Source organism: Abramis brama (assembly GCF_963993115.1).
Source record: "Abramis brama genome assembly, chromosome: 5".
In the NCBI taxonomy this organism is placed as follows: domain Eukaryota; kingdom Metazoa; phylum Chordata; class Actinopteri; order Cypriniformes; family Leuciscidae; genus Abramis; species Abramis brama.
The window spans coordinates 46,263,286-46,284,880 of record NC_139967.1 but is presented as its reverse complement, the minus strand read 5'-3'; the positions used below and the strand labels follow the sequence as shown (position 1 = coordinate 46,284,880).

General features: G+C 43.8%; 1 protein-coding gene and 2 long non-coding RNA genes across 4 annotated transcripts in view; 2 read left to right on the top strand and 1 right to left on the bottom strand.

Annotated features, from left to right (window-relative positions):
* The window catches only part of LOC311083995 (protein NLRC3-like), a 441,701-nt gene extending 426,105 nt beyond the window's left edge, over window positions 1-15,596 (bottom strand). Inside the window, exons 1-4 of one of the 2 annotated variants that reach the window (XM_084115780.1) lie at window positions 15,406-15,596; window positions 14,825-14,921; window positions 10,802-10,915; window positions 10,184-10,309 (exon numbers count right to left, since the gene is read on the bottom strand). In XM_084115780.1, coding sequence (XP_083971906.1) covers window positions 10,184-10,309; window positions 10,802-10,915; window positions 14,825-14,874 — 290 coding nt within the window. In that variant the 5' untranslated portion in view covers window positions 14,875-14,921; window positions 15,406-15,596. The remainder of the gene's footprint in view (window positions 1-10,183; window positions 10,310-10,801; window positions 10,916-14,824; window positions 14,922-15,405) is intronic. The other variant, XM_084115781.1, reaches the window with a different exon arrangement.
* Window positions 15,597-16,624: 1,028 nt separating this feature from the next.
* LOC311083951 lies at window positions 16,625-18,092 on the top strand. The gene is made up of 2 exons (XR_014606397.1): window positions 16,625-16,878; window positions 17,647-18,092. It is a non-coding gene; the product is annotated as an uncharacterized lncRNA (long non-coding RNA).
* A 709-nt stretch (window positions 18,093-18,801) lies between these two features.
* LOC311083834 lies at window positions 18,802-21,131 on the top strand. The gene is made up of 3 exons (XR_014606369.1): window positions 18,802-19,333; window positions 20,205-20,237; window positions 21,016-21,131. It is a non-coding gene; the product is annotated as an uncharacterized lncRNA (long non-coding RNA).
* Window positions 21,132-21,595: the final 464 nt, after the last annotated feature.

Below are 21,595 nucleotides of genomic sequence, written 5' to 3'. Positions count from 1 at the left end.
CCAGCAGCGCCGCTAGGAGCACTCGAACTGATAGGCGAAACTAGACCAAGAAACGTCTGTTCCGACCTTACCAAGTTGCATATCCAATGCAATGAAGCGAAGGCTGCACTGGACAGGGCAGCACAATACCATAAGCACTCAAGCACGAGTTAACACAGTGTCGACGGCAATAGCGGTGACAGCTGCATAACCTTATAGCCATACACAGAGTTAACAGACATTGAAAACTACTGCGTAATGCAGAACAGCTATGTAACATTATAGTCATAACACAGAGTTAGCAGTAATGGTAACTCTGCATAATGCAGACTACTGCACAGCTGGTGGTAACAGTTCATGAGTACATGAATAAAACTCACCAAACCCACGACGCTATAGGCAGTGCATCAAACTTGAAACCCTGGCGAACATGTTCTGAGAAGACAGCCAGCATACCTAAATCCCGTAGGCATTAAGCCAACATTGCAAGCGTCGAATTCAGTGAGAAAGTCTCAGTATAAAACAGCACGTCCCTAGTACCATCCACCAAGCACACAAACAGCTAGTCAGACTGCTGCCTAGTGATCCACGCACATCTGCAAAGCCCTTACAGGGCCAACAGCACTCTGAGCATCAGCATCATGTGAGGCTGACGGTTTAGCAGAAGGCGGGCAGGGATCAATCTGTGCTCTGAACGGTGTAAGCGACTTCGGAACGCAGTTTGGTATCGGACTGAGAGTGACACTGCAGTCACCAGGTCCGAGACAATGCAAAATCTTTCACTTAGAATGAGCGTAGGTCTCCAAAGTGCTTCGCTGGGGCGAGAGCAGGTGGAAAGGCCATCTCAAGGAGAGCTCTCAGCACTTATTAGTGTGAAGTGTCTTGTTCAACTATGGACCCAGCAGCGGACACACAAGAAGGTTCCACAGCTTGGGGCTGGGGTGCCAATCGTGCCGATCGCCTGTAGAAGCAGGACCTTCCTGAGGGGGATTGTCATGGGGGAGCCCCATAACTCTCTCAGGTCCGTGAACCGGGGATGATAGGCCAGTAAGGGGGTCACGAGGAAACTGACACTCCCTTGTAGAACATAGCCGATGTTCTGTAGCCGATGTACAGAAGTGCAAATTAACACATAACTGAATGTACATAAACACAGTGCTAGTGGCCGTAGCGACAACAACTGTGAATATACGCAGTTAGATAATAGCTCCATAATAGCATAGCACCTCAGTAAGTACACAAACACAGTCGTAGCCGTAGCTAGAACTATGAGTATACGAGTTAGTACAGAATAGCCAGTTGCACTGAAGGAAACGGGGCAACATAACAGCGTAGCACATGTACGTAACAGCATCGGTCGCTGTAGCGCCAACTTAATATACACAGTAGCTCAGTATAGGCACTGAAGGATACGGGGCAACACCGCAGCATGAACACATCCATGTGCAAATAAAAGCAGCGCAGGTCGCCATATCGAGGGAGACTGTGAATATGCACAGTTCGATTGGGATAGCTAGTTGCACTAAGATACAGGGCAACATGACAGCATAACAAGTGCGTAAGAATAGCGCATCCATGTATGTACATAAATGCAGCGTAAGTCGCCATAGCGACAGAAACTGTGTAGAGACAGAAACTGAGATGCACAGTTAGATCAGGATGGCTAGCTGCACTGAAGGAAACGGGGCAGCATTACAGCATAACACATCTGTGTACGTACATACATCCAGAAACTGTGAATATGCACGGTTAGATTAGGATAGCTAGTTTTGCACTGAAGGAAACAGGGCAACAAAATAGCAAAAACACATCCTTGTACGTACATAAGTGCAGTGTAGTCGCCGTAGCGACAGAACTGTGAATATGCACAGTTAGATAGGACAGCTGGTTGTTGCACTGAAGGATAGAGGGCAACATAACAGCATAACACATCAGTGCGCACATTTAAAACATGCGTGTATAATGCAGCGCAAGTCGTCGAAGCGACCGAAACTGCATGAATATGCGCAGTTCAAACATAATAGTCAGTTATGTTGAAGAGCAACATAACAGCATAACGCTTTAGTGTGTACACAGATGCAGCGCAAGTCGCCGTAGCAACGACTGTGACTATGCACAGTTAGATAGGATAGCTAGTTGCACTGAAGGATATAGGGCAATGTGATAGCATAGTTACATTAATGTGTACAAAACACAGCGTCAGAGGCATAGCGACATCGACTGTGAATACGTAGTTAATCAGAATAGCCGGTTGCACTGAGGATACAGGGCAATATATAACGGCATAAATCATAGACACATATCAATGTACATAACACAGCGTCAGTGGCATCGCACAACAACTGTGAATACACATTAATCAGAGTAGCCAGTTGCACTGAGGAAACAGGGCAATATATAGCGGCGTAATCGTAACACATATCAGTGCATAGTGTGTACACAGCATCAGTTGCATCGCACAACAACTGTGAATACGTAGTAATCAGAATAGCCATTTGCACTGAAGGATACAGGGCAATATATAATGGCAAAAATCATAACACATATCAGTGTGTAGTGTGTACATAAACACAGCGTCAGTTGCATCGCACGACAACTGTGAATACGCACTGCGTAGTAATCAGAATAGCCATTTGCACTGAATGACACAGGGCAATATATAATGGCATAAATCATTACACATAACAGAGTGCGGTGTGTACGTAACACAGCGTCAGTTGCATCGCGCAACAACTGTGAATACGTAGTAGTCAGAATAGCCATTTGCACTGAAGGATACAGGGCAATATACAACGGCAAAATTCATAACACATATCAGTGTGCAGTGTGTACGTAAACACAGCGTCAGTTGCACCACGCAACAACTGTGAATACGTACTGCGTAGTAATCAGAATAGCCATTGCACTGAAGGATACAGGGCAATATACAACGGCAAAATTCATAACACATATCAGTGTGTATTGTGTACGTAACAGCGTCAGTTGCATCGCGCAACAACTGTGAATACGTAGCAGTCAGAATAGCCATTTGCACTGAAGGATACAGGGCAATATACAACGGCAAAATTCATAACACATATCAGTGTGCAGTGTGTACGTAAACACAGCGTCAGTTGCACCACGCAACAACTGTGAATACGCACTGCGTAGTAATCAGAATAGCCATTGCACTGAAGGATACAGGGCAATATACAACGGCAAAAATATAACACATATCAGTGTGTAGTGTGTACATAAACACAGTGTCAGTTGCATCGCGCAACAACTGTGAATACGCACTACGTAGTAATCAGAATAGCCAGTTGCACTGAAGGATACAGGGCAGCCTGACAACATAAGCTGTAAGCACATCAATATGTGATGTTACGTAGGCCCAGCGTCAACAGCATAAGCGGTAACGACTGCGCAACCCCGTAGTCAAAACTGACTAGAAGGGGGGTAAACACTCACCGGATTGCGGCTGTGCACTTTCCATTGTCAGAGCGGGGCGTCTAGAGACTCATAGCATCCGCACTTCCCTTTTAGACACGGAGCCATGGCCTTTGCCTCGTCTATCTTGATGCGCGTCTTGCGCACGACTATCCATAGGACGTCGTGGAAGACGGAGTCTTTCTTGAAGTAGCCTGGCTGAGATACCGGGCTAAGTATCCTTATCAACAGAGCCTATCGCGTCGAGTCCTTCTAGCGAGCCCGCGAAGAGGACCGGAGTGGCGACGGGCAGCGTCAACTCGTCTTAGGGCGGGAGAGGGCCCACCAGCGGCCTGCTGGCGGCAGTTGGCCTCATCCCCGCTGATGCCCGGGTTTATTCCCCTGAGGGCGCGCACTGTCCGGCACATGCCTGTCGTCCGTGAGTGCGGCCTCGGTTGATCCTTGTTAGGGTAGAGCGAGTCAATAGGACCCGCACATATCTGGCATGTAAGTTAGCAGCCATCGGATGCGGGGAGGAAACATGGTGAGTAACCTCTATTGCAACTTCCACGATGACTTCAGATAAGACTTTTAGCGTGAAGAAAGATTCTGACGTATTGTCGCGCCCTTGCTATTTATACTGCCCGCGGACCGGTCAGCATTTGCATGTTCGCGTCAATTGGCCAGCTGTCTCCAGCTGGCGTTAGCCTATAAGATTTCAGTGAAAATGGAGAAGGAAGGAGTTCCCATATACGTCAGTGACGTAATGTCGAAGTGACCGCCTTGAAAGGGAACAATTCCGCCACTAACCGAAATAAACTAGTTTAAAGTCAGTGGCGCGTTGCGCATGTTATTCATATGCTATTTTAAGGGCGCATGCTTGGCCATAATCAATGTAGCGTGTGCACAACGCGCATACACTTTGATTCTCTCATCTACACAGAAGCAGCAGTTTTCATTTTTGCAAATCATAGATAGATAGATAGATAGATAGATAGATAGATAGTTTATTATAAAAGCATACATCTAGCTTATACATTTGCCCAAATTATCATACGCCTGTTTAACCGAAGCTAATTTGGGTGTGTTTCTCCATCCCCAATGTCACTTCTCTGTGTTTTACGGCCCTGACGAGAACGCCGGTCTCCTCGGCTGTGAACCGCTCCTGGCGCGCCCCTGGCAAATCCGCCGTTATAATAGGAATTTGCTTTAGAACAAGCGCTCCTGCTCTTAAAGGGAATGTGAGATTACGCTCTGATTGGTTTATTTCACGTTACGCCCAAACCACACCTATGAATAATGAAGCTACTTCAGACCAACCCCTTTTAGATTTGCGCTGGGCGCAAGAGTCATTTATCCCGCCGGGAAAATAGCAACAGCGCCCAAGACCCGCCCACAAAGTTACTTGCGCTTTGCGCTTGACACTTGCGTTTCAGATCGTTAAAATAGGGCCCATTATGTCGGAATAACGAGATATCATGTTGAAATACAGTAACATTTTTATTCATAATACATCTTTTCTATTTGATTGAATGCTGAATGTTGCGCTTGTTCAATTTAATAAAATTAAAACTTTAATTGTGGTCATTAAAATAATTGAATATTAAATATTTAGTGGGCAAGTTTTGCTCATTTGCCCTCAGCACATGCGTTAAAAATTCTCTGGCGCTGCCGCTGGCCGTGACGGGACGAGCCGTGACAGGTCGAGCCATGACAGGTCGAGCCGGGACAGCCGCATATACCCGTGACAGGCGAGTATAGCCGTGACGGGTCGCGGGACAGCCACATATACCCGTGACAGGACGCGGGACAGCCGCATATCCGTGACGGGTCGTGGGACAGTCACATATACCCGTGACAGGACGCAGGACAGGTGAGTATAGCCGTGACAGGTCGCGGGACAGGCAAATATAGCCGTGACGGGTCGCGGGACAGCCACATATACCCGTGACAGGACGCGGGAAAGCCGCATATCCGTGACGGGTCGCGGGACAGTCACATATAGCCGTGACAGGACGCGGGACAGCCGCATATCCGTGACGGGTCGTGGGACAGTCACATATACCCGTGACAGGACGCGGGACAGCCGCATATCCGTGACGGGTCGTGGGACAGTCACATATAGCCGTGACGGGTCGCAGGACAGGTGAGTATAGCCGTGACAGGTCGCGGGACAGCCATATATACCCGTGACAGGACGCGGGAAAGCCGCATATCCGTGACGGGTCGCGGGACAGTCACATATAGCCGTGACAGGTCGCGGGACAGGTGAGTATAGCCATGACAGGTCGCGGGACAGGCGAGTATAGCCATGACATGTCGCGGGACAGCCGCATATACCCGTGACAGGTCGCGGGAAAGCCGCATATCTGTGACAGGTCGCGGGACAGTCGCATATAGCCATGACGGGTCGCGGGACAGTCGAGTATAGCCGTGACAGGTCGAGTGACAGGCGCATATAGCCGTGACGGGTCACGGGACAGGCACATATAGCCGTGACAGGTCGAGCGACAGGCGCATATAGCGGTGGCAGGTCGAGTGACAGGCACGTATAGCGGTGGCAGGTCAAGTGACAGGCGCGTATAGCGGTGGCAGGTCGCGGGACAGGCGCGTATAGCAGTGGCAGGTCGAGTGACAGGCGCATATAGCGGTGGCAGGTCGAGTGACAGGCGCGTATAGCGGTGACAGGTCGAGTGACAGGCGCATATAGCTGTGGCAGGTCGAGTGACAGGCGCATATAGCAGTGGCAAGTCGAGTGACAGGCGCATATAGCGGTGGCAGGTCGAGTGACAGGCGCGTATAGCGGTGACAGGTCGAGTGACAGGCGCATATAGCTGTGGCAGGTCGAGTGACAGGCGCATATAGCAGTGGCAGGTCGAGTGACAGGCGCATATAGCGGTGACAGGTCGAGTGACAGGCGCATATAGCTGTGGCAGGTCGAGTGACAGGCGCGTATAGCGGTGACAGGTCGAGTGACAGGCGCATATAGCTGTGGCAGGTCGAGTGACAGGCGCATATAGCAGTGGCAGGTCGAGTGACAGGCGCATATAGCGGTGACAGGTCGAGTGACAGGCGCATATAGCTGTGGCAGGTCGAGTGACAGGCGCATATAGCGGTGGCAGGTCGAGTGACAGGCGCATAAAGCCGTGACGGGTCGAGTAACAGGCGCATATAGCGGTGGCAGGTCGAGTGACAGGCACATATAGCGGTGGCAGGTCGAGTGACAGGCACATATAGCGGTGGCAGGTCGAGACGAGTGACAAGCGCCGGAAAGATTTTACCCTTACTTGATGAAATACAGTGAATGACCGCCGTCTGTGTCTCCCAGTGTCTTACATTATTGTCAGTTTAGTGTTCAGTGATTAATTTACACAGAAACAAAAGATAACATGTATGCCTTCATCTCCGAATACATTATCTGTGTCTTATATTTCATAATGAACTCAGATAAACTCAGTGCCGACTCGTTTTCCATCAGTTCTTTTACATGAATTAGAATGTGTGCAAAGGATTGTGGGAGATTGAAGAACACAAAGGATATACTTCAAAATCAGCTGAATTAAAGACACAAAATGAAGTCTGTCTTAAAAACATCCTTCTAACTGAGACGGCCTTCAGAGGCGCTTGATGACGTAGCAGTCGAGATATGCAGCCTTACTAGGACACAGCCATGGTTTGAGAAACACCTGCAAATTATGTACAATATCCCAGAAATCAATCTGTGTCCTGTGATTTAAACACCTCCGATCTCTTAGTTTCTCTTTGTTCATAATGTTTTAGACTGTAATGATTGTACTCAGTGTTACTTACTGATCATTTCTGTCTCCAATTAATCTCTTCAGTTCAAACATCTGCAGTGTCTTCTCTGAGGACAACAACACAAACACTAAAGCTGACCACTGAGACGAGGAGAGTTTCACATCACGTAATCCTCCAGACCTCATATGAGGTTGAGCTTCGTTCACTAGAGAAAGATCACCCAGTTCATTCAGACAGTGAAACAGATTGATGTATTTATCTGGAGAGAGATTCTCACTGATCTTTTCTTTAATATAGTCAACTGTTCTCTCATTGTTGTGAGAGCTGTTTGCTTTCTGTGTCTTTAGTCCTTGTAAGAGACTCTGATTAGACTTCACTGACAGACCCAGAAGGAAACGAAGGAAAAGGTCCAGATGCCCATTTTTACTGTCTAAAGCCTCATCCACAGCTCTCTGATGGAGATCAGATAGTGAAACTTTGTCTCCATTAGTTGGTTTGGTAATCTGGTCAAACACATTGATGTTATTGTTGATAAAGGAGAGATGCACATATAGAGCTGCTAGATGTTCCTGAATGCTCAGATGAACAAAGCAGAAGACTTTCCCCTGACACAAGCTCAACTCCTCTCTGAAGATCTGAGTGCACAATCCTGAGTAAACTGATGCTTCTGTCTCATCAATGCCACACTCTCTCAGGTCTTCCTCATAGAAGATCAGGTGGCCTTTCACAAGCTGCTGGAAAGCCAGTTTCCCCAGTTTGACAATCATGTCTTCATCTTTCACTTTCTTCTCATAGTTCTTCTCATGTTTGATGTTGGTCTGAATGAGCAGGAAGTGTGTGTACATTTGAGTGAGAGTCTTGGGAATCTCTCCTCTCTCTGCTTCACTCAAAATCTTCTCTAGAACAGTGGCTGAGATCCAGCAGAACACTGGGATGTGGCACATAATAAAGAGGCTCCTTGAGGACTTCAGGTGTGAGATGATCCTGTCGGCCAGACTCTGATCACTGATTCTCTTCCTGAAGTATTCCTCCTTCTGTGTGTCACTGAAGCCTCGTACCTCTGTCACTCGATGGACACACTCAGAGGGGACGAGATCTGCTGCTGCTGGTCTGGAGGTGATCCAGATGAGAGCCGAGGGAAGCAGATTCCCCACAATGAGGTTCGTCAGCAGCTCGTCCACTGAGGCTGATTCAGATTTATTACACAGTTTCACTTCGTTCTTAAAGTTCAGAGTCAGACGACACTCATCCAGACCATCAAAGATGAACAACACTTTATATTCATCACTGGATATTTCCATTTCTTTTGTTTCAGGGAAAAAGACATGAAGAAGATCTGAAAGACTGAGTGTTTTGTCCTTCATCAAGTTGAGCTCTCTGAAAGCGAGTGGAAATATGAACTGGACGTCCTGATTCTCTTTCCCTTCAGCCCAGTCCAGGATGAACTTCTGCACAGAGACTGTTTTTCCAATGCCAGCGACTCCCTTTGTCAGCACAGTTCTGATGGGTTTGTCTTGTCCAGGTAAAGGTCTAAAGATGTCACTGCATTTGATCGGTGTGTCCTCTGTTGCTGCTCTCCTGGATTGTGTCTCGATCTGTCTCACCTCATGCTCATTACTGATCTCTCCACTTTCACTCTCTGTGATGTAGAGCTCTGTGTAGATCTCATTCAGGAGTGTTGGGTTTCCCTGCTTTGATATTCCCTCATACAAACACTCAAACTTCTGTCTCAGATTTGATCTCAATGTGTTGAGGACTTCAGCAGGTTTAGAGTCATTGCTGTATGATTAAAATATCACATTATTACACAAGTTAGAGAAGTAAATAGCCATAATTTACAAAACTATTTATGGGACACAGAACATCATTAGGTTTCTGAAATGTGTTAATCATTAATCATGTGTTTGAGTGATTTGTGATGTGAATTGCAGCACCTAAAATTAAACAACGACAACAAAAGTCCTGCATTTTACCTGAAACCAGGATACATGCTTTCATTAAAGTCTTGTGGTTGAATCACAGGCTTGTACACAGTTTTGTTTTTAACTGGTCTGGATAGAAGGTTTGACCTTAAATCAGAATGAAGAGGGTTAAAAATCAGACACACTGATATTGATGTAATTGTGTCATTAACTGAGAGGCTGTTTACACCTGGCCACTTCATGCGTTTTCTCAGATCGGATAGCTATCCGATCGTGAAAAGACCAGGTGTAAATGCCCTCCGAAACGCATTCGAGACAGATTTGAATCCGATCGCTCAAACCACTTCAGGAGGTGGTCTGTGCCGCATTCCAGACGAAACTGGACAAGTGTAAATGCATCTGGTTGTTGAAACCACATATGTAAATTGTACTCCTCCCAAAAATGCTAAAAAAATAAATAAATAAACGTGTGAAAGCGTGTTATAGGCTATATGTAATGTTATAGCCAGATATGACGGCGCTACTGGAACACACATCACCGCAGATGAGAAGCTGAGCATCTATTCATTAAGCCAACGTGCAAACTATCGCAAATCAAAGTGAAAGTAAGTCGCAGACGCTTAACACACAATCATCATCATTAAAAGTAGTGAAACGAAATGATCTTACCAGGGCTGTTGCTGCTCTTGCGGTCTTTGATTTTGAAATTTTAGCTGATGATCAATAAAATGCAGCTCATATCTGTTGCTTTCGGTGACGTGCACTCCAATAAATCTGCATATAGCGCGGGAATTGAAGATCGTATTTAAATCCGTTTCGCAAAAACACATTTATGTGACCAGGTGTAATTGGAATCGTTTTGATAAATCAGATAGCTATCCGATCTGAGAAAACGCATGAAGTGGCCAGGTGTAAACAGCCCCTGAGTAACAAAAGCTTTTACAGTGAGTGAATGTATTAACAATACAATACATAGAGCTTTACACAAGAGCACAATGATAATCATTAATAGTGACTGAAACTAGCAAGATTGTAACTCATTAAACTGCTGTATATTAATAACAATTTCATAAAAATCAAATACAAGAAGCACATATTTTATAGAAATGATATACCTGAGATCAGACTGTTTGTCTCCACTCTTAAAGTTTAGTGGCGGATCCATAGAGCGGTTACTTTTCATAGACACACAGCTGGACTCTGGGTTTGATCTCTTCTGCTGGACTGAACTGGTTTCAAAACTAAGTAAAATATAAAGAATACAGACTTATAAAAGACCACATAAATGTTGTGTACTTTTGCTTTAATGTCTGTAACTGTTAACTCACTGGCTTGCAAATGTTAAGCATGATTCAACAATTATACCAAAGCGACTGAGAAAACAGGTAATATTACGAATTGGGAATTCAAAACAATCCAATTGAAATCAATTATAGAATTATAGAATGATTCAACTCAGGTGAACATCAACCACGATCACATGACTCTTTATCAAAGGCACAATGGAGGACGAAGGCTCAACTGACTAAAGAGACCAATGTTTTGCTGATCTTTAAAGATAAACCACCTTACTGTACTCTTGTAACGCCCAACTACTCCATTATATAAAGGTGGAAAAAATCTCAGCTTACACTTACTTGATGTCATTGCTAGTATTAGACTGACTGACAAAAATTATGACTCTAATTCAAAAGTGTCATACTATAAGCACATCTTTTATTGAAATTATATACCTGAGATCAGGCCGTTTGTCTCCACTCTTAAAGTTTAGTGGCGGATCCATAGAGCGGTTACTCTTCATAGACACACAGCTGGACTCTGGGTTTGAGCTCTTCTGATGGACTGAACTGGAACAGAGAACAGATTCAGTTTAATCCTTTAGATTACTGTGATTACATCCATCCAGCATCAAAAAGAACTTTGAGGAGGTAGTAATGTAATGTTTGTGTTATGTTGGTAAAAAATAGCGACTAGTTTCACTTTCAATGCATCAACTCACTCGTTTATTTCCCAGAACACAAAACAAAAACGCACACCTACGGTGGCCTCACAGTGTCAGAATGTGCAACGTAAAACAAGCATCCTGAATAGCAGAACTAGAACTGTATATATGTATACTGTATGTATTAAGTGAACACAACATCAGACATGTGAGCACGCAGTCCATTTTTCAGGGATTGGTTGAATCGTTCCACCCCTCCATTGGCTTGGGGGTGATAGACGGAGGTTCGGATATGGGTAACACCCTTGTTGGCGAGGAAGGTGGTGAACTCCAAGGACAGGAACTGAGGACCATTGTCCGTAATTGCACGAGGCAAGCCCCAGCGGGAAAACAGCTGGTCGAGAAAGTTGACCACAGCAGCAGAGGTAACCGTACCCATGGGAGCCACCTCAGGCCACTTGGAGTGCAGGTCGTAGACCACCACGAGGAACCTCTGATGGTGTGGCACATTGTACAGTTCACCACAGATATCAAGCTGCAAGTGGTCCCATGGTGCAGACGGCCAGCCTACTGGCTGTAGTGGAGTTGAAGCGGGTGGCCCAGTCTTCCCACTGGTGAGGCACGCCGCACAGGAGCGGATAAGTCCCTCCAGGTCACGGTCCATGGCGGGCCACCACACGACGTCACGGCACCGTTGTTTGGCTTTGACGATGCCGATGTGTCCCTGATGTGCCATTTGCAAGACACACCCTCTGAGGGCCACTGGGATGACAGCACAGAGGCCACAAGCGATGCAGGCCTGACCCCAGCATGACAGTTCATGCTTCACTCGATAGTATGGTTCCAGTTCTGGTGGGACGCGGGCAGGCCAACCATGTCTGATATAGTCACGAAGCATGCTGAAGACTGGCTCGGCTGCTGAGGCAGACTCCAGGTCACGGAGGGAGACCGTGTCCTTCAGTGGTGAGTGGACAAGGTGTACTACCTCCTCCTCATCCTCTGGAGAGACAGCAGAGCACTGGGTGGCGGCAGGGCAGGATTTTCTGCGCAAGAAAATCTGCTACAACATTAGTCTTGCCAGGCGTGAATTGTAACTGAAAGTCATACTGCTGCAGGCGGTCTGACCATCTGTAGAGGCGAAGTGGACATCAGGGCTGTCAGGGCCTGGTGGTCCGTCCGTAGGGTAAAAGACCGTCCATACAGGTACAAATGCCACCTCTCACACGCACGCTCACACGCCAAATGCAGGCGAGGGCCTCCCTCTCACCCACTGAGTATTTCTGCTTGGTGGGGCTGAGCGCCCGGGAGGCGAAGGCTACGGGCCTCTCCGCGCCGTCATGGAGCTGTGACAGAACGGCACCCAGAGCCACAGCAGATGCATCACAGGACACGAATGTGGGGCAGTCCAGCTGGAAGTGTGCCAGGATCGGAGACGTGGTGAGGAGACGCTTCAGTTCGTCAAACCCTGCCTGGCATTCAGAAGTCCAGGTCCAGGGAGCATCCTGCCTGAGCAGCATCCTTAGCGGGGCCGTGACAGAGGAGTACTGTGGCAGGAAACGCATGTAGTAGGCTGTCATCCCCAAGAACGAAGCCTATATATAGCGAGGCTGTCGTGGGGTTGGGGACTGCGCTGATGGCTGCCACATTCGACTGGAGAGGGGAGATACCATCTGCCGACACACGGAACCCGACAAAATCAATGGCCGGTGCGGAGAACGTACACTTCTCAGTGTTCAAGGTGACATGGTGGCGGCTGAGGGAGTCAAAGACCTGTTCCAGGCGGGCGTTGTGTGTTTCAACATCAGGCCCGTGTACCACAATATCGTCCAAATAGGCCACGGTACCGGGGCAGCTGGCGTGGATTGTGGACATGATCTTCTGGAAACAGCTTGGCGCTGAACTGAGCCCAAAAGGCATCCTCGTATAGCGGTACAGGCCAGTATGGGTGTTAAAAGCCGTCAGGTTCCGACTCTCCGGGTGCAGAGGGATTTGTAAGTAGCCCTGACGTAAGTCCAACTTAGAAAAGACCCGGGAGCCGTAGAAGTGGGTTGTGAGTTCTTCTGTCGTCGGAAGAGGGTACTTGTCAGGCACCACTGCCTTGTTGACCTGGCGAAGGTCGACGCAGACTCTCAGTCCACCTGACTTCTTCCTGGCAATGACGAGGTTGGACACCCACGGAGAGGCATCAATGGGTTCTCCTGGAGCTCCTGTGTAACGCCGTCCCACAGAGCCAGGGGAACACGCCGAAGGGGCTCAAAGATGAAAACAAGTCTCATACCTCTCACCTCATTCACACACAAACCACTCCTGGACCACAGCGTGCCTCCCGTGGTCCAGGAGTGGTTTGTGTGTGAATGAGGTGAGACACCCAAGGCCATTGAACAGTTCAGGCTGCCTTTGTTGCCTTGTAGTATTCGTGTTCCGTTGTTGTCCTGTAGGGTAAAACCAAGGCTGAGTAAGAGGTCAAGGCCCATGATGTTCTCACCGTGGCGTGTAATGTGGAATGGGAAGCGGTCCACAGTTGTAGAGGTGTAGCGAACTGGGAGGTAAATTAGGCCAACAACGTCGATTTTGCTGCGGCCGTAGCCACAGAGAGCAGTGGATGGGGGCTGCAGCTGTCTGTTTGGGAAGAGTAGGTTACAGGTGTCAACATTCAGCAGTGACACCTTGGCCCCAGTGTCGAGGAGAAGAGGAACACAGCGGCCATCCAGGTATACGGGGCACCTGGAGAAGGTCCCTGGGTGGGGGCCTATGGTGCGCACTGGCACCACCGGGTCATGTGACTGTTCAGAGTAGTCAGCCGGAGCAGACCGGCACCATTTAGCGAAGTGGTTAGGTTTCTGACAGCGTCTGCATGTTTGGCCCCTAGCAGGGCAGTCCTGAGCCCTTGTGGCATGACGGGTGGAGCCACAATTCCCACAGCGTCTCTGCTGGCGTGTTTGCTGGGGGCGCGCGACCTGTATAGCAGCAGGGTCAGCCAGGTTGTCTGAGCTTGATAGCTGTTGCACTGGCTGTTCAATAACGGCAGTATGAGACTTGTTTTCTGCTATTTTAGCAGCACATTGAGTTGCCGCCTCCACTTGTAAAGCGAGTGTTAATGCATCCTCAAGTGACAGTGTTGCATCTTTGAGTAACTACTCCTCCTGGACTCTGGGATTAGACGTTTTTTCAATGAGCTGGTCTCGAATAAGTTCATCCCTCATGACGCCGAAATTACAGCGCTGTGCTAAGGCTTTTAAATCTGCTACAAACTGCCTAGCAGACTCACCAGGGCACTGACATCTTTGTCTGAACTCCAGCCGCTGAAAGAGGATGTTCTGTGACTTCACAAAATGTCCAGTCAGAGCCGTAATTACAGCATTGTAAGTGTCCAGAGTACCATCGAGCGTGTTGAAAATCCTGTTCCCCTCCGCTCCCAGCAAGTGCAGTAGGATAGCGCGCTTCCTCGCGCTAGTGGCATTATCCAATCCAATAGCTAAAAGGTACAGTTCAAAAGACGTTCTCCACTGATTCCAAGGAACGACAGGTTCGCCAGGGAGGGGCAAAAAATAGTCCGGAGGTGGCAGAGAAAAAACTGGGGCATCAGCCATCCTCATCGCCAATGTTATGTTGGTAAAAAAAACACAACTATTTTCACTTTCAATGCATCAACTCACTCATTTATTTCCCGGAACACAAAACAAAAACGCACACCTACGGTGGCCTCACAGTGTCAGAATGTGCAACGTAAAACAAGCATCCTGAATAGCAGAACTAGAACTGTATATATGTATACTGTATGTATTACGTGAACACAACAGTTTGTTGAAAGTACCTGCATCCTGGAGAAAAATCTCCATCTCTGGATCCTTGTGAATCAGCCATGATGAAGCTGCAGGAGAATCTGATGAGTTTGATCTCCTCCACTGACTCTGAATGAAAAAGATTCAGACACTAAATTAAATGATTAAATTAAACAATCTTCATTATTTAGCTGAACATATCTGGAGTGAGGGAGAAAAAGGATCATGACATGTGACTGCGTTAACTCAAGCTCATTGGGCCTTTACACACACAAACAAGTCGACTGTTGGACTTAGAATTTTATGAAAAATAACTGACACCGAGAAACACTGATTGAACAAGTTCAGGTGAAAAAGAAAACAAACCCCGACCGACATCGACAGACACTGATCCGAGAAAAAAAAAGAAAACTGTTTGTTGCCGTTTGTGTGAATTGGCCTGTGTATGTTTACACATAAGCTAAACTTCTGAAGAATCACAAACATCACGAAACACAAAGGAAACATTGAAGTGAAAGATACCCTTTATTAAAGGTTTCATAAATCAAACAATCACGTAAAATGTCCTCCAGAGATTCATATTAATATGAGAAAGTCACACATGAACACTCACCTTGATCAAATTTTTACAAGATACAGGTTCTCAAATCCTCCAGCTTTAAAATCATAAAACTACACGTAAATTCCTTTATAATAGTTGATAAACACTTTGATGATCTGTTTTTGCTTAAAATGGCAGTGTGACGAGAGATAGAGACGTAGGCCGTTTTTCAATATGCAATTTTGTCTGTACTTTGTTCTTGTGGACTTGTGAAACGTCATCTGTCGCTGGCCAAGTACTGTTCTAGTTCAAAGTTCACATCTAGCCAAGTCCAGTTCATTTCCCCGGATGTGTTCTTGATCCGCCCCTTTTACCGAGGATGCATCGAGAGGTGAGGTGCGGAGTGGACTTGAGACTATGGGATGAATATACCCAGCAAGCAATAGCCGTCATTTCAACGTCTCGGTTAAATATAGACCCGATATAGTCCGTCTATGTGTAACCCACTTTTAGCCCAAATAACATTTAATCTGGATAAATATTTTTTTTTCCCAAAATAACTTGTGAGATGTATGATATTCCATCATGTAAGCAAAGTCAACTGTGATTACAAGTTGTTTGGTTTGCTTTATTTTACATGTTATATGTGTAGGCTGTGCGTAGCCACGATTTAGCTCGTATTCAGACCCGGCTATTGTAGCCCACTTTTAGTCAAAACTGATTAATTGTAGTTTTTTGCCAGGCAGTGCATGAAATGGTTGATATTCCATCATGTTCGCATTGGTAATGATATCTACAAGGTTCAATGTGTCATTTCATGACATGGTCGATCTGTAGTCACTATTTAGCTCCGAATTGGACGGGCTATATGCGGTCTGCTTTAGCCCACCTGGCGAAATCAAGGCAATCTGGTCTACGTACGGCTCGGCTATAGCCCTGATTCAGACCAGCGATATAGTATAAGAATATTAGTCTTAAAAATGTTTTCGCTCACACAGCTTAATGTTTGCTGTCACACATAAACATAACATTCATACACAATCTACGATATGACTGTCTATTATTTCCAATTAAATAAAATGCAATTGCATTTCTCAACCGCTAGATGGCACAATCGAAACACTACTGAGACATGGGCTGCGTTCGAAACCGCATACTTCCCTACTATTTAGTATGGGAAAAAGAGTAGGCGAGCGAAAAAGTATGTACGAATCCAAAAGAGTAGGCGAGAATTACCTGGGCGACGTACTAATTATCGCGAGATTCGGACTTAAGTGCGTTTGAATATGCCTACTTTCCTACTATATAGTAGGCGAAAACAGTACGTGAAGGAAGCAGTACGTTCGAAACATCGATATTCATAAAAGAGTAGGCGAGAAGTTCCCGGATGGCTTACTGATTCTGGACAGATTTTTGAGTGCTCAACCGATGGATACTCTTCTATCCCAGGAGGCCACGCGAGAGGATACGTCATAAAAAAGAAGAAGAAGGATAGGTCATACTCGAACGTGACGGAAAGGATGACGGACGAGACTGTTTTCAAATGTGAGTTTTACAAATCAAATGATCGCATGTGTTGAACTACTGTACAGTAAACTGTTGAATTGTTGAAGGTGTAAAGACGCTATATATTTGTGATTTTGCTGTAAATCACATTTTATTATGGGATAGGATGAGCAGCTTACATATAGCTAACAGAGAAGCTCCAGTAAGGACACATACGTCTCCAAAGTGGATTTGCATACATTTTAAACCGTATACATCTTAAATACAATTACTAAATGTCTATTTAATATCTGGCAAGAAACTCAAGAATTGCAGATTACTACGTCTAATAGACATGAAATAGGCATCTGAGTGATGTGTGCTATTATGTAGAACCAATCTATAAAGTAACTAAACATAAGTTATCTATTTTATTTGTCCATTAGTACTGTTGATAAATTAAGGAACATTTATGTAGGATAAAAAGTTAAAACAACCTCAACATGTAAATGTAGTGTTGAGCTCATAAATCACAGAGGTATGTGAGTCTCATGAAGCTGAATGCTGCCATCAAAGGCTTTGTGACATTACAGAAATGAATAACAACAACTATTTAAATATTAAGTTGTAGTTTATTTAAATTATTGTAATTTCAAACTGAGCTACTACAGCACTTTTCTGATTCTTGATTTCTGTGCATTTGCTGCACAGCTGTTGTGGTGGAGCAGGACCTGCAAGGAAAGATGATGGCGGCATTTGTGGAAAAAAAGCATTTTTGTCTTCTAAAAATAATGACTGCTTTTGTGTTATGTTTGTGCATTTTTGCAGCATCTGAAATGTCAGCAGACTGGTGTGAGTACTGAGGATGAGGAGCCCAGAGCTGAATCCTGGAGATGGTGCCATGGATGAGACCCTCCATCACTCCACCTGCCCTCATGAGACCCTCCATCACTCCACCTGCCCTTATTGCCTCAGATTGTGAAGCACAACACATCACGCAACAACCTCAGGCACGAGGGAACGGCTCACCTCTGGCGGTCAGCTGAGTCATCAGAATAAAGCCGCAGAATGGGAACCGCTGTGTTGAGATGGCAGAAGGATGTGGGGTTCAGCGCCTGTAGTCTACATACATGATTGTAGTTTGAATAAAGCTTTGTTTCATGTGTTGACTTGTATATGCATTTGTTTATTGTGTGATGGTGACTTTGATTCATTCTTTAACTAATTTATTAATATTTCTCATTGTTGTCAGTAAATAAAATACAATTAATTCATGCTTTATTTATTGTTTGAATGAAAATGTAGGTATGTTCGCTATATACACATCTAGAGTGTATTCATGCATAGCTATTTCAAATGACATACATTACATTTTGTTTGTTTTATTGAATTATATCATTTTCAGTAAAAAGTAATATAATTAATTGGTCAGCATTTATCGTTGTTATTATTGTATGTTTTGGGGTGGGATAGCAATGCAATTCGTTCTGGGGTAATATTAATTTTTAATAATGATACTTAAATTTTTCGAGTATAAAATCAACAGTTTTCTCCAATCTTCGCACAGCTGCCCTTTGTGCAGACATTACAAACGCTGAGGAAAACCGTTCTAGGTAGGGCTGTCGAGTTACTGATGTTATGAGGTATATGTGTATATATATCTATCTATCTATAGGCCTATATATATGTATATATATATATATATCATTCATGGGTTTGCAAACATGAGATTTTATACACAGGAAAAAACCTATAAGGTTGAATATCTAAATATATATTTTCTTAAATAATTAATTATATAATACATTTAAAAAATGCATTTTCTGTTATTTATAGGCCTGAGGGATGAAACGAGAGTTAAATTTAACAAGAAAAAGAGGAAAACATAAAGCAGTAAGCCACTTTTGCTTATGGATGAAAATATTTGGATATAAAATAAAGAAATTAACAACATTTAAGAGATGACAATTTTGGGATTTCGTAATAAAAATAAATATCGTTAAGGATAAAACGGTGGGTCACATTAGTAGGGTATAAGAACTTAAATCAACCCTAAATGTACTCACAAAATAAATGGGCAGCAGTTTCTTCAAAAAGTCCACAAAAGGAGCAAGTTTAATCAATATCATGATATTTACAGACAGATTAATTAAACGTGTCGTTCAAATCTTTTAAGTTGTTGCGCTTGTGATAACGCGTCGTAGGTCACATGATAACGTCAACATGGCAGATGTCCGGTTCTCATTCATACTCAACGAGATCTGGCTATAAAGTACCTACTCTTTTAGCGCTCGTTAAGTAAGTACTTATTGAAATTAAGTACCTACTCATTGAGTATGCGGTTTCGAACGCAGCCATGACTACTGGGACTACTGGCATTGCGCGACTAGATCACTTTAGCCAGATCTCGCGATACACATTTCCGCTATTTTCAATTTTATTTTACACGAGGCAACTGTTGGAGAGCAACGGGCGAGCAACACTCTGAAAACCTTCAAATTTCTACTTCGATCTTGTAAGTATACGTGTTATTTTTGTTATGTTCATTGTTTAAAGTTAGTTGTTATAATGTGTAGAAACCGTGACATTTTAACATTACCATTGCAGAGTACTATTTTTCTCCAACAAGTTAACGTTACCTGCACGTGTTATTGCAACTGTGTGCTCTTAATCTAAAATGTATCTAAATTCAAGGTGGTAAGCATGAAACTATGAAACTTATCATTAATATTTTTTATTATTATTAAAGATACCAATATATTTTTGTTTTTAGATTAGAGTAAGAAATAATAGTTTTTGATTTAATGCAAATTTTCAAACTATACTTTACATAAAACTTAACAGCAACATAGTGCAACATGAAAAGAAATTATAAAAACATATTTTTCCTTTCTGATTAATAATAGTGGCAAACAGTAAAGTCTTAAAATAATTAAAATATGCAGCATACATTAAGTTTTCAGTGAATTTGTTTTAGATATATGGTGCATAAAAACTGAATGCTGCTTCTCCATGTTTTGTTTTGTCTTTGGGGATATAAAAGTAGCTGGCTACTGTCCCAGATGACCTGAGAGGTCTGCTCTGGATGGTTCATAATGCATCAGATTATAAATTTACTTTGGCCTTAAAATGTTAATTAATTTAATAACCAGCTATAGTATTTTGATATGAATTATTTGACAGACAGATAGCCAGTGTAAAAACCTCAGAACTGGAGTGATGTAATCCACTTTATTTGATTTAAAGACACTGTTTATTGCAAATTATCCAGCAATCAGTCAACAAAGTACAGCAATTGAATATACAGAACACTTGTCAATGACTACCATTAAATGTCTTGTTACCAACATTCTTCAAAATATATATTTTTTGTGTGTGTTCAACAGAAGAAAGCCATACAGGTTTGGAACCAAGTGAAAGTGAGTAAATGCTTATATGATTTTTTTTTAAGTGAACTACCCCTATTAAGTATAATATATTTTTATGTTCATTAGAGTTATATGAGTAAGTGATAAAGAATGATTTATATGGATAGTTCACTTTGAAATTTTGGTATGTTTTAGCTTACCTCAAGGGCATCCAAGATGTAGGTGTCTTTGTTTCTGCAGTAGTTTCAATTTTGATATTTTTAGGTCAAACTGTTCTTGTCTGTCAGTCAGTCAGTCATATAATGCAGGTCTATATGTTTACTACCTGAAAGAGCACGATTGTTGTCACGATTTGTTATGATTTCTCTTACATTTGAGCGCGCTTTTTGATGTGCCTACATTTGTAATTAAAAAATTTTGGTCAGCAGGAAAAATTGTCTAACGAACAGTTCTGTTTAAAAATCCGTACTGAAATCGAACCGAAAGCCTCGTACAGAATGGTTCAATACGTGTATCGTTACACCCCTAAAATATATGTATGTATGTATATATATATATATATATATATATATATATATATATATAATTAGTGCATCACCATTATGCAGGTAAAAATTTTCAATTATTGATATTAATTTATTAATAATATTGATATAAATTATTGTCTATATTGATATAAATTATATAGTCTCAATCTATATTCTGTTAACTCTATATTGGCCACCTCTAGTGTGCATCCTAGCAAAAGTGAATGACTGTAATTAGTTAAAAATGATTGTCAACAATGCTTTTCTTGAGCAATAATATTTTTCTTTTTCTCATTTGGCAGACGCAGTGATGACCAACTTTCCTTCGGCGACTGAATGGGAAATAAAAAATGCAATTTCTGGTCATTTTAAACAAGCGCCAGGGAGAGCAGGGGGTGGTGGTTATGGATATAAAGCTAACAATTATTTGTTCATTTTTATGTTTGAATGTTGTCTAAGTTGTTAATATAATTGTTCTAAATAAATCCTTTATATTCAATTAATTTGGATGGATTTTCATTTATGAGAACCTGTTATATTTGAGTGAAAAGAATCCTTATGCCTCATTTTGTTGTCTATTACATGTATATGTAGTGTAATTGATGACAGGTCTATTCTTGGGCTATGGTTAGACGTAGGGATGGGAACCGAGAACCGGTTCTTCTTCAGAACCGGTGCCCAGTGAATCGATTCCTTGGAACCGTTAGTATGCCTGCTTAACGATTCCGCTTATCGGTTCCGCTCGTTCAAATGTGACACGACGTCACACACGTGCTGCGTTGTTTTGGTTCAGAACGTAGCAAACACTATGAGCAAACATGGCATCGAGGCAGAAGCGCTCTGACCGCGTCCTAACTACATGCGACGCGACGGCGCGACGCG